This window comes from Eulemur rufifrons, chromosome 27 (genome assembly GCF_041146395.1).
Source record: "Eulemur rufifrons isolate Redbay chromosome 27, OSU_ERuf_1, whole genome shotgun sequence".
Lineage (NCBI taxonomy): Eukaryota > Metazoa > Chordata > Mammalia > Primates > Lemuridae > Eulemur > Eulemur rufifrons.
The window spans coordinates 26,758,019-26,771,429 of NC_091009.1; the positions used below are offsets into that span (position 1 = coordinate 26,758,019).

At 38.6% G+C, this 13,411-nt stretch overlaps 1 protein-coding gene across 1 annotated transcript in view; it reads right to left on the reverse strand.

The window, feature by feature from the left end:
• The window catches only part of LOC138375702 (complement receptor type 1-like), a 77,780-nt gene that overhangs the window by 50,766 nt on the left and 13,603 nt on the right, over nt 1–13,411 (reverse strand). Inside the window, exons 6-12 of the mRNA XM_069459495.1 lie at nt 12,293–12,469; nt 12,104–12,206; nt 10,682–10,767; nt 8,634–8,852; nt 5,406–5,589; nt 4,750–4,845; nt 1,513–1,598 (exon numbers count right to left, since the gene is read on the reverse strand). Of these exons, the coding sequence (XP_069315596.1) occupies nt 1,513–1,598; nt 4,750–4,845; nt 5,406–5,589; nt 8,634–8,852; nt 10,682–10,767; nt 12,104–12,206; nt 12,293–12,469 (951 nt within the window). The remainder of the gene's footprint in view (nt 1–1,512; nt 1,599–4,749; nt 4,846–5,405; nt 5,590–8,633; nt 8,853–10,681; nt 10,768–12,103; nt 12,207–12,292; nt 12,470–13,411) is intronic.

A 13,411-nucleotide genomic window follows, 5' to 3' on the forward strand; every position in this document is an offset into this window, starting at 1 on the left:
CTAATAAAAAGATAAAGCATAAATATGCAACATTACATATAATCAACACATTAATTGCAGATTCAAAAGTAATAAAAAAGAACTGAATACTGTGTCCCATGCTCATTTGAAAATGAGAATATTAGGGATAAAGATATATTTCACCAATATCAACTCAAGAAAAGGTAGAAATTTTGAAAACCCCACCAATGTAGAAGACATGGAAAATGTACAACGAATGCTACTCCTAAAAAGATACAAGGCGTAGCTAATTTTACAGACAAATTTAATCTTATTTTTAAGTAATGGCTGACTCCTAGGCACTTTAAATCATTCCAAAACATGTATACCAATAGAATGTGTCTATCATTTTTGGCAGGTATACTTTAATATATGCACTTATTTTTTCTTAAATGTTTAAGAAAATATTTAAGAAGATGCATATTTATTATGGAAATTCATAAAATATAGATAAAAATATTTAAGGCCATCATCAAGAAAGAACCACTGTTACTGGTTTAATATATAATCTTTCACACACACATACACAAATCATAGTTTTCTAAAATATCTTCGTTGGCTGGATAATATTCCACTGTAAGGATGTACTATCCAATTCCATTTGGAAGAGTTGCTCTACTGTAATGCCTTCTGGAACAGTTGAAAAAAATTTTTTTTAATAGAACACATGCCTTGTTCATTTCAGTAGATTATTTCCAAAATATTGTTTAGAATATGTTCAACTTTTATGTTAATTTACCTTTTTCATGACATTATCACAAACAATAATGTACATAACATTTGTATAGTAATATCCTTGCAAAAACCCATGACGTTTTTTTAAGAATAAATTATAAACTGCAGAACTCCAGAATTAAAGGCATGCATACAGTAAAGGGTTTTGATACATGTTGTTTACTGGCCTTATAGTTCGCTTCCACCTATCTTCCCACCAATTGGGTTTCAGTTGCTAATTTCCTTATGCCATCAAACTCAGGATTATATCCATTTTATATTCATTGTTAACTTGCAATTGCTTGGTCCTCTAAGCTCCCCAAAGTGTAGAAAGCTCATCTTCCAAGCAACTCGCAGGGAAGATGGTGCATCCCTGTTTAGACACAGAATAAGAAGGAAGAGAGAGCTGCACTGCTTAAATATATGATATGATATTAAGAGCTGCAGAGAGGAAATAGGGCTACTTTCACTAACTTTGTCTTTATTTACTTCACGAAGGAGAATGCTCTTCGACCTGGCAAATGTCCAACCAACAAAAGAGGAAATTGGGGGCTGTTTAAAATGAGTTCAAGACTATAGTTTAAAATAAATTACAACTCAAGATAAGGAAAAAAAAAAACATTTCTAGGTGGACCTAGAAGTTTGGAACACTGTGAGCTATTTTAAGGATATGACTGTATCCTTCAAATATCAGAAGGACACTATTTCCAAAAGGGATGAGATTCATTCTTTGTAATTCCAGGGGAGCAACTATTGGATTAACTGGTAAGGTAAATGGGGAATGAGATTTTAACTCACGTTGACAAATTGGTGGCTTTGTCCCCCAATCAACAGTGTTGCCTGAAAGGATACATTCAGCAGATGAGTGACCAATAAGTCGGTACCTAAAGGTAAAAAAAGAAAAATAATTATGCAGTACACACCTCATCAACTTCCTCACAGCATGCATACATGACAAATCAGAAAAATTACAATCTGGGAGAAGTCTAAAGCCTAGCCTAAACCCCACCTGTTGTATCCTGCTTTTCTTATTTCTCTTTCCTATTCTCTCTCTATTGAAAGCATTCTTTCTTCTCTAACTTCTGTCCTACTCTGCTTCTTAATCTCTTGGCTTCATTGTGCATTGTACCTGGCATCAAAATAAAATAATTCTTTTGTAGATCTGTTTGATAATGTTTGTCTTCAATTCTGTTTTTTTCTCATATTATTGTTGCCATTTTCATTTGCATTTTCCATGTGTGTGTGTTTGTGTATATAATTATATATCCAACACTGCTATGTCATTTGACTTGAGGCATGTTCCTTATAAATATCAAAAAAGTTGAAACTTTTGATCTTATTTAGAAGACTTTGTCTTTCAAAAAGGAGATTAAACCACATGTGCTGAGATATTAATAAATGCTATGTCTGATGTTGCTGTTGTCATCATTCTACTACCCCTTTCATTGTGGTGAGGATGAAGCAAAGAATGAAACGGATCTTCCCAAACATGACAGGGCTTATTTCTGGAGGAAGAGAAAGATACTTTCCTTGATATTCCCTTTCTTTCCCTCTCATTTGCTATATGGACCAGATAGGTTCGGCTCTTTAAGTTGTTCTAAGAATTTGGAAGTTAAACATTCTATTTTTTCCCCATTAGGAATCATATATGTGCATGTGTATTATATACATACACAACACATATATTTAAACCTATTTTCTCAAATCTAGAGTCAAAATATGTATAGTCTACCACTCTCTTCTGTAGTATAAGTCTAGCCTACTTTTTCTTGCTTTGTCTCATTTTCTAGTTTTATTGATTTATTCTATGACCTTAGAGAGATTATTATTAAATTATAATTACAGTGCAAAGTTTCACTTTTTAAGAATTATTAATAGTTCTGCATTGTATTTAGTTTCATAACTTCACTAAAAATAATTGACCATGTTTTGTCTATGTATGTTTGGTTTTTGTAATCAATTCTCTCTCTCATTGATACTTCTCTTAGAATTCATCATTCTCCTTTTTAAAAACTTACATATGGATTGCCTGGGTTAATCTTTTTTTCCTGAGAAGCATACTTAAATAGTATGATTTTGGTCTTAGCTTATCTTTTAATGTGTATCTGAAGCCTCTAGATGTGAATTCTAGCTTGGCTCATTGGAAGCACTATCTCCTACAATTTAGTCTCATGTACAATCAATGTGGTGCCAATATAAACTAATTTCTTTTGCAGGTAGTATATTTTCTAAATTTTATTTTGGATTCTTGAAATTTTTCGTGTATCCCTGAAATGCAGAAGTTTCTCTAGTGATGGCTAGATATGGCCGTGTCTCTGCTTCTGAAATTTCTGTTACATCAATTTTGAATCCTAGTACTGTCTTACACGCCTTCTCTTTTCTTTTTTTCTTTATCTTTTCCCACTGAATTCAGGGAGAATTTGATTAACTCTTCTTCTTACTCTCTGCTTTAATTTCCTGCAATATTCAGTGTGTTTGTCATATGTGTGTGTGTATTTTAGTTTGAAAATCATGCTTTCATTCATGTACAAACTCTCCTGGCTAGTTTCACAGAAGCAATGGTACAACCGAATCTTGTTAAAAATACGAACAGGAGATTGTTCTGAAAGTTTTCTCTGTTTCTTAGCTCTCACTCTGTTTTGTAGGGGGAAATCTATCCTGATTTTTCAGGTTGCTCTCTTTTATATTCATCTCTTATTACTTTTCATAAGCTCAATGGTTTTCTGCTTTATACCATAGAGAGGTTCACCCTTATTCAGTAATGCGTGAAGACGGTGTAGTCAGAGAATTTAGATTGTACTTAAAAATGCTCAAAAAAAAAAAAAAAAAAAAGAGAAAAGAAGAGTTTGGATTTATTCTAATTTTATCTTGTCAGATTCTAGGTACTATGGACTGCGAGGCCGAGGGTGGCAAATGTGTGAGATCTTTTCAGTGTTTGCTGTGGTGTCACAAATGTAGTCCATGTTCTCGAACTGGCTTAGCTGTTGCCATGGCAGCGCCACCACTGTGTGCTGAAGCCCAGCTGAGCACAGCTGCGGGACCAACCTGTGAGCACTTCATGCTCTTTCTTTGCATTCACCACTTGCCTAACTGCTTGGCACAAGAGGCCTAGCTTTCGGCCTAGCTCAGCTTTCCACATTCCTCACTGAGCTTAATCATGGCCAGCTTTTTAAAACAAAAATTTTTTTAAATTTCAATAGAGAGACATGTGACCCTTCCTTGAACACGGAGAGGCCATTGTAGGGTTAATTGGCCTAATTTTAATATTGTTGTGTCTCAGAAAATAAGGAGGCTTGAGGGGAGGGACAGAGATGGGGGAGTGGCCTGTGCATGGAGCAGTCAGAACATACAACATTTATCGATCAAGTCTGCCGTCTTACATGTCCGTGGTGCTGCAAAACAATGACAACAGTAATCTTGAAGTTCACTTATCACAGATCACCGTGACAGATATAATAATATGACGAAGTTTGAAATGTCAGAATTGCCAAGATGGGACACAGAGGCACGAAGTGAGCACATGCTGTTGGGAAAATGGTGCTGATAGATTTACCTGATGCAAGGTTGCACAAAACTTCAGTTTTTTAAAAATATAGTATCTGCAATGCACGAGAAGTGAAGCGCAATAAAGCGAGGCAGGCCTGCCCTCCGCTCAGCAGCCGGAGCACACGGGTGGTGCTGTGACCATGAAGATTTGTCCCCTCACACAACCACTCCACAGCCTTCCCTTTCTTCCAGCAATGGGGTAGGGCTGCTTGCGTGCTTCGACTACACTCTTCGTCCACTTTCTTCCTTTCCACACGGTGAAGGCCACGTTTTTCTTATATGCACTGCCCTGGTTTTTCACAAGGATACAGATTTTCCCCCGAATCATATCATACCTTTGTTCATTTCAATCAGAAGTTAAACATCTATCTATGTTCAAGCCTTTTAAGAGCAGGTGGCAATAGCCTAGCTGTCCCTTCTGAGATGCGACTAGAGGCTAGTATTGCTGTCCTAGAATTCTTGAACCAAGAGATGTTTCTGCCAACTCACCCTTTATTACAAGAATAATTGATTCTGGATCCAAACTGGATGTCTGTGATCACATGCACCACGCCATTCACAGGATCTGGAGGACTTTTGCATGGTCTACCTATGAGCAAGAAACAGAATTTTGGAGCCAAGTAGGGTAATCTGAACTTTTTTTAGTACATAAGGTCCCACCTATCTGTAGCTTACTGAAGACGGATGCGGTTCTGATGACTCACACATGTTGTCACAGCACCACTTTCAAAAGGACCTTCCCTCCAGATCTGTCTTATCTCCACCTTGCATCCCTTATCAAAATGCAAGTCATTTATGGCCTTATATACTCCCACTCTATTTTAAAGTTCCCAAAGGATTTCTTCCCACCTAGTTATTCAAACAGAATTTACATCTCCTTACATAACTGTTTTTCCTGGTCTAGAGAGTCACGAATTATTTACTTTCCCATAGGAAATGGAGATTTTCTCAGCAAATATTCCTTGAAACATTCTCATGAAATGAGCATTTCAAGTAACAATCAGGTCTGACCTACAAGACCACTTCTTACATCCCCCTATCTGAACACTTTTGAGGAAAGGTTTTTCATATACAAAATTGGAAAAAATTAAATAAGGTCCTACAGATGTTTTGGCAGACACTGAGAAGCTCCAGTGCAGGGTTACTTACGTTTACAGACATCTTTGGGACTCGACCAGACCAGGTTTTCTAGACACGTGATAGAGAATGGCCTCCCATAGTACTCAGGGCGGCATTCATACGTTAAAGATGTCCCAATGGAAAAGTCAGATTTGTTGGTTTGGGTTCTCAAATTAGCAAACTGAAAATGATCCGGGACTGTACAGTGACCTAGAGACCAAGAAATCAAGAAAGTCTGAGTTAATGAAAAGATACCTAATGCTTTTCCTCTTTCTCTCTCCCTTGTTAAATTTGATGGCAGAACAAAATAAACTTTTGGTTATGGAAAAATAATTTCCTCACAACTTTGGGAGTGAAAGTTCCATTACCATGTTCTCATCAGAAAATATATTAATACTATCTGGAAGGCTAGGTTGCCAGCTTGTTTTTCTGCTCATATAATTTAATGCAAAGATAGCCCCAATTTAATGTTCCACATTTTTAGGGACCCAGAAACAGTGCCTCTGCCCAGGTTCCACCTTTTCTGTTTGGTTTCCTTGTACTTCAAGGCATCTAAACTCCCACGGGAGGCTCAAGAGCAATAGGCAAAGAACTCAAGGTGTTTTCTGGAACTGGGAAGCAGCTACCAGTCTTCTAGGTCTGATTCCTAAGCCAGCTATTTCAACAAGGAGGAGACTCCTTAGAACAAAAACAAGGAGGAGATAAATAGCATCTCCTTAGAACAAAAACAAACAGCAAAAAACTACAGTCCTAATTACAACAAAGCATTGCACAGAGTATATTTTGAATCAAATATATCAAACATACCGAGCTTTAGTTCCACAGCCCTCTGGCCCATTAGCTTTAGGCTCAAGAATTTGAATTCAAGAAAAATGAAATCAGAAAAATATGTATGCTTGGAAAACTAGGAATCATTTTCACTTGATTTTGGCAACACCTTCTCTTTTAGCTTCTGTTTTAGCAGTTCTCCACCTCCCTTCCAATTATCATTCAAAGAGTAAAAGTCATCCTAGAGCTAATTCTGCACCCAGAGAATTCCCTGGAAGAAAACTTACAAAACAATTTTTCATCTCTTGACCATAATTAAATAATTTTTCTCAGTATAAAATTTTGTCTTTTTTTAAAGCATCTTTACAGGAAATCAACCAAATTGCCTATTTTCTTGCTATCTTAGAGCTTGAATATCGGCTCTACTAGCTTCTAGTTCAAGGAGTCTATATCATGACTGAAACCTACCATTTCAGGCCAAATCACACATGATGTTGACCTGGCAGGTCTCCAGTCTAAAATCTAGCAAATAGATTAGAGCTGCAGTCTCAAAATGGGGTTCTGATGAAAAAAAATCAAAACAAAGATCAGATGATCATCTCAATAGATGCAGAAAAAGCATTAGCATTGCTATAGACTAATAACAGTCAAGCTGAGAGTCAAATCAAAGACTCAATACCATTCACATGGTACAGAGAAAATAAAATACTTAGGAATATACTTAACCAAGGAGGTGAAAGATCTCTACAAGGAGAACTAGGAAACATGATGAAAGAAATTGCAGATGTGACAAAAAAAAAAAAAAATGGAAAAATACCTCATGCTCACGGATTGGTAGATTTCAACATTGTTAAAATGTCCATACTGCCTAAAGTGATTTACAGAGTCAACCCAATTCCCATCAAAATATCAACGTCATATTTCACAGATCTAAAAAAAATAATTCTATCGTTCATGTGGAACAAAAAAGGGCCCGAATGCCCAAAGCAATCTGAAGCAAAAAGAATAAATCTGGAGGCATCACATTACCTGACCTCAAATTATATTATAAGGATATGGTAACCAAAACAGCATAATACTGGTATAAAAGTAGAGACATAGACCAATGGAACAGAATAGAGAATTCAGATATAAAATCATCTGCCTACAACCAACTGATCTTCGACAAAGCAGACAACAACATACACTGGGAAAGGAAGCCCTATTCAATAAATGGTGCTGGGAAAACTGAATAGCCACATGCAGAAGAATGAAACAGAAACCCTGTCTCTTGCCATATAAAAAAATTAATTTAAGATGGATAAAAGACTTAAATGTGAGGCATGAAACCATAAAAATTTGAGAAGAAAATGCAGGAGAAATTCTTCTAGGCATCATAGAACTTAGAAGATTGCCTCTGTCCCTCGATTTGGTAAATCTAGGTATTGCATTGTAAATAGGTTCATAGGTGCCCAAGAGTGTTGGATGGGAGAGAGAGGACAAAAATGGCTTCTGAGTGACTAGTACTCATTCCCTTTCCTTTCCTGTCCTGTCCTGTCCTTTCCTTTCCTTTTATTATTGTTATTACTTTTAGAGATAGGGCCTCTATATATTTCCCAAACTGTTCAGTGGCTATTCACAGGTGTGATCATAGCTCACTAAAGCCTTGAACTCCTGAGCCCAAGCCATCCTCCCGTCTCCGCCTTTGGAGTAGCTGGAGCTACAGGTGTGCACCACCACACCTGAAGGTCCCTTTCCTTTTAGAACAGCTCTTCTCTCTTAGAATTCCCCACTGGTCAGTGTATTTTGCCAGGACTAGGATCCCTTCTACAACTTACTTCCTCCTTCCTGTCTTCACTTCCTGAAGGTGGGTGTCTTAGGGGATTGGATGTCTTAATCAAGCTTCTCCGGATCTTAGAAATTCACAGTCTCTTTATTTTGCTTTTTCCCCTTTGCTTTTTCTTTCCACCAAAGTAGGAAGACTGCAAGGGCTAAAACTTGTGTGGGGCTAAACCTTATTTTAATTTAGAACTTAGTCCAAGAGGGCTAAGGGAGTCTTTGTGGTGTGTCGATAATGCAGCCCAATTTTCAAAAAGAATACACAGGGATCTCAGGACAAATAGGTAATTAAAATAGATTTTGCCTGACTTTGCTTCCTCCTGGCCTGTGCTTCCCTCCAAAATCTGTGAAGATGGTATAGCTTACACTAGCTAAGATTCATAGGTATTTGTTTTCAATTCTTATGGTTTGAAATTTTTTTTTTCTAATTCTAATTAAGGACACTCCCACCATCCACCACTTCCCTCCCTTTTCACCAGCCCTCCAGGTGCAAAGGTCATCAGAATCTTATGTGTTGACATATCTTGGAACCATTTATTATTGGTTTGGCATTTAATTGTGTCAGGTGCACAAGTATTATAAATACCACATTGTAATTACAGAAATATGGAGAGGGCCTGGTTTAGATATTCTGAACCCATTTGAGATGTGGGGAAAAGTGCACTAACCCGGAAGTCCACAGCGAGGGGCGGGGCTGCTCCAAATCCCGTTCCCTTCTTGGTCACTTGTGCAGCGGATGGTGCTCTCCCCGATGAGGTCGAAGGTCGTCTCCATGTCTGGGTGGGGGTCGCATGTGTAAGTTACTGCTTTTCCAAAGGGAACGACTTCCAGAGGTTTTCCTGTGTGTCTCCCATTAAGGATAGCTGGAGGACTTGGACAAAAGATTGCTGAAAAGAAGGCAAGAACTCTTAAGTTTCATCAGGGAGTTTTTATCAGAGGTATTCTACAATCACAGGATGCCATGATTGGTGCTGTTTCAAAAAAGCTAAGAGATGACAGTAGACATTAAGCTTTTGAAGAGATGGACCAAATGAAATGAGATCTCCATCAAAGTTTCTTGCAATCGTACAAAAAGGAATTTGCCTACCCTTTATCTTCCAGATAGTTAAGTTTTCTGGAAACTTTACACCTTTAATTAAGTACCACAACTTTTAAAGAAGAAAAATTGCCATTTTAAAGGGTGACTCATTCAGTCACCACAGATTAATTCAGCATTTATTCTGTGTCAGCCACTCATCAGAGCCCTGGGGACAGAGTGCTGAGTAGCACAAACAAAGTCTTTGTCCTCCAAGGGCCTTCCATTCCCAGGAAGTATTTCTAAAATGTATGCCTGTGTGCCAATCACCCTAAATAGATGAAACCTTTCCTTGATCACTTATTTATATTGACTGTTAATCTAATCACTACCTTAGCACTGTCACGATGAGTTAAAACATGCAAAAGTCATTGTAAAAAAAACTCTAAATGGTTTCATACTCCTTTGCTTTTTAAAATTTCTAGGTCTGTTTATGATTTGTTTTCTCTCTTTACTTTCTGACAAGCTTCAAATTGTTAATTTTTTCTAGCATCTGCTTATTTGTTTAGATTACTCCCCTCCTTACTTCAAATTGGTATTTTTAATTAGGGTTGGAATTTGGAAGAAGCTACTTCAACTAGTAAGGGTTGTGAAAAATAAGAAAAAGTCGGAGTAGTGCAATCAGTAACTGAACTGTAATATAGCACAGTAGAACATCGTGTGCCATGTTACTTCAAGGAGCACTGGGTTTCTTGGACAGCAAGGATGTATTAATGTATATAATTTGTGTTCTTATAAAGTTTTATTATGAAAAGCACCATAAGATGTCCAAGTAGATTTCTAGCAAGGTAAATAGTTTAGTAAAAATTGATTGTTAAAAAAGCTGATATTTTCCAATCTTTAGCATCAAGAAATGAAGCAAAGTCCTATCTTCTATTGGGGAAAACATAAATGGGTAGATTAGGAGAAATCAGTAGTGACTCTGAACATGAGACTCATTTTTTAAAATCAACTCATTATTTATGGATCTCTCAGCATAATTTATTTAGGGACAAGTTTTGAGAGTTTAAGGAATCAAACCACCTACCCTGTCTAATGTTAATCCCTACTTTTCCCTCATTCCTCTGTGCTCAGATCTATCATCTCCATAGCATTTAATTTGTTTATTTTTTTTCTTGTCCATCTCTCCACCTGAGTATAAACAACATGGGGACAGACAAGGAATTAGCTCATCTTGTTCATTGCTATAACTCCAGCACATAGTATGTGCTCAATAAATAATGAATTGACTAAATGCACATTTAATACTTGTGTATTAGCAAATATATACACATCACAGAGTGACTGCACCTTGATGAGGGAGCAAAACTAGACAGAAGGAAGAAAGGAAGGAACAGGGGAGTGAGAGAAGGATGGACTGAGGACAGAAGGAAGGAAGAAAATTTGTCAAAGCTTCACATTGTCTAATCTCCCCTGACCTAGAAGCAAGCTGCCATAGGATTTATCACAACAGAACACAGAATTCAAAATGAGAGAGACTGATCAGATGTGATGCACACATTGACTCACACCAAGATATTATTAAAATAAGCAATAATACAGACTAGAAAATAGAAGAACCACACTGGGGGAAGCCATCGATCAAAATAGTAAACAGATTAAGGAGCAAGATTGGCCTGAAATGTTGCTCCTTTTACTCACGTTCACAAACAGGAATGCTGCTATTCCAAAGGCTTTGCATTCCAACCAAGACACAATGCCTAGCGGAACTTCCTTTTAATCGAAACCTGAAGAAGAAAATGGTAGTAAATAGGTGAGTTGTTTCAGTCAAAAGGCCACTGAATTCACACTCTGAGGCAGCCAAAAACCTCAGGATCCTGAGGATCTGAAACCAGCAGGTGGCAGAGATGCAGAGGCCACATCATTCTGGAAAAATCTCAGCCTCCAGTAAGGGAGCAATATAGAATGCCAAAGCATGGTGACTTGGTCACACGATAGTTCTAGCTTGCAGTGAGGAAGGCAGTCATGGCATAGGCGCCGTCTCCTTGACCCTGGACCCAGACTCAGTCTCACTGACGACCCTGATAGATCTACACTTTGTCATTACTGGAAAGCCAGTTTTCTGCTGTAGCATCCTGCTAACTCTGACCCTGGAACAGCAAGTAAAACAGCTCCCGGTTTGCACTGAACTGTGGAGAGTAACTGGCACGAGAACACAGACTGTCCTTTTGTCCCTACATTTGTGATGGCTGTGAAGAGGGCTCACAACAGCATGCTGGGCTATCAAAGAGTAAGTTTGAATATTCCAGGAGAAAAAAGGAAAGAACAGAGATGGCTTTTGTATGAAATCATCCAAAATTCTTTATGTGAACCCTGATGCCCGCCTAAATCTTACTGGGTGCTGGTATTTGGAGCCCACCAAGGATTCTTTGGAACATTTCCAGAGCATGTGTTTTTTTGCCCATGCCTGATAGCTCCCACGTAGGGATATGCACCCCTGTGAAGAACACTAGATTCACATAAACAAGTTCATGGCCTTCCCCAGAGTACGAACATCAGCCATCATGGTCCCATTTCAGAGCCCACAGCCCATTACTTACCAGATAATATATGATTGGATTTTAAAAAATGTTTATTTTTACAATTTCACTGTCATTATGTATTTCACTATTGATGATTTAAAAAAAAAAAATCCCTGAAATGATTGTTAAATGAAATTAGCTATTTGTAATAAGCTTTTCATTACATATCAGATTTTTTTTCTGGGACTCTCCAAATTACTTGTATATTCCTTCCAGCTTGGAAAATATAATTTTTTTTCACTTAATGTGTCACCTATATATATTTGCCTTTGAACTTGCCATTTAATGTATGTCTCAGGTTCTTCTTCATATCTCATGTTATTAGTTCTACGTGTTCCTTCTCTTCCTACATACACTTTCAAAAGTTATCTCTGTGAATATATATATGTGTGTGTGCAGGTGTGTATGTATGAATGTGTGTGTGTATATATCTATATATACACACACATATATATATTCAAGCCACACCAAACCTCCCTTTCTTGGACTAGTTCCAAATCCTAATTTCAATGCCCAGCAGGTGAGGCAAGCTCATACTCACCCTTCATTACAAATGAAGGACACCTTCGCCCCAAGCTGGAGATTAAGAGGAACTAGCACCCGGCCATTAGGGAGTTGTTCCAGGAAGTCATCACAGGATTTCACTAGGAGGAACAAAACAAAACAGGAATAAGATTCCCATGTGAGGGGGAAAGAGAGTGGTTTGGAAACCCAACGAGAGTCTAGGCACCTGCACAGGTCGGGGCTCCCGGGCTCCAGTCTCCCTGGGGTGTACAGCGCAGAGAAGCAGCCCCTGTGAGCTCATAGCCGGGCTCACAGCTGTAGAACACTTCCTGTCCAGGCGAAAAGTTGTCCTTGTCACTTGGTGTATGCTCACCGTGTGGGATTTCTGGAGGCGGCTGACATACTAGGGAAAGAGAACCAAAGCCATGCCAATGAGTCTGGCTTCAGCAGGATCAGTTATATTCTGGCAGTAGTGGTGGCTTTTGCAGCATTAGCAGGGTTCAAGGAGGTGCTTGCTCAGCAGCAGGGGTGGCCATTTCAGCATGAGGGAGGTTTATTGCAGTCTAGCCCAGGAGTAGCAGCAGCTTCCCCTGATGAAATTTCCCACTCCTTGAATGATCCAGACTGATTTGAGGGATTTTTTTTTTTTTTTTTTTTAGATGGGGTCTCGCTTTGTCACCCAGGCTTGAATGCATTGGCACGATCATAGCTCACTACAGCCTTGAACTTCTGGGCTCGAGTGATCCTCCCACCTCAGCCTCCCAAGTAGCTGGGACTACGCATGCGTGCGCCCATGCCTTGCTTATTTTTCTCATTTTTGTAGAGATGGGGTCTCGCTATGTTGCCCAGCCTGGTCTCAAACTCCTGGACTCAAATGATCCTCCTGACTGCCTTCCAAAGCCTTGGGATTACAGGTCTGAGCCCCTAGACTGGATTTTGGTTTCCTGACTCGATGCTGACTGGCAGAGCCAAGGCTCTGGAGTCAGACAGTCTTGGCTTCCAGTTTTAGTCTGCAGATTAGTGTCTGTTTCACATTGGAAAGTTATCTAACCTCTCTCTAAGACGCATTTTCTCTGCAAAACACGGAAAGAATAGTGACTACCTCATAGCTTTAAGACTTAAATGCACACATAGCCTGTATTATGGTGCCTGACTAGAGGAATCACTCATTACATATTAGCAATTATTATGCTCAAGAGTAATGGATAGACCTGTTTATGAGAATTCTAAGGAAACATCACATTCCTTGCCAAGATTTATCGTTGCTTCTCAATTTGAGCACATGAGCAGGTACACACATGTATAAACACACATGCATTCTTAATTTCCTGTTTCCCCCCCAAGA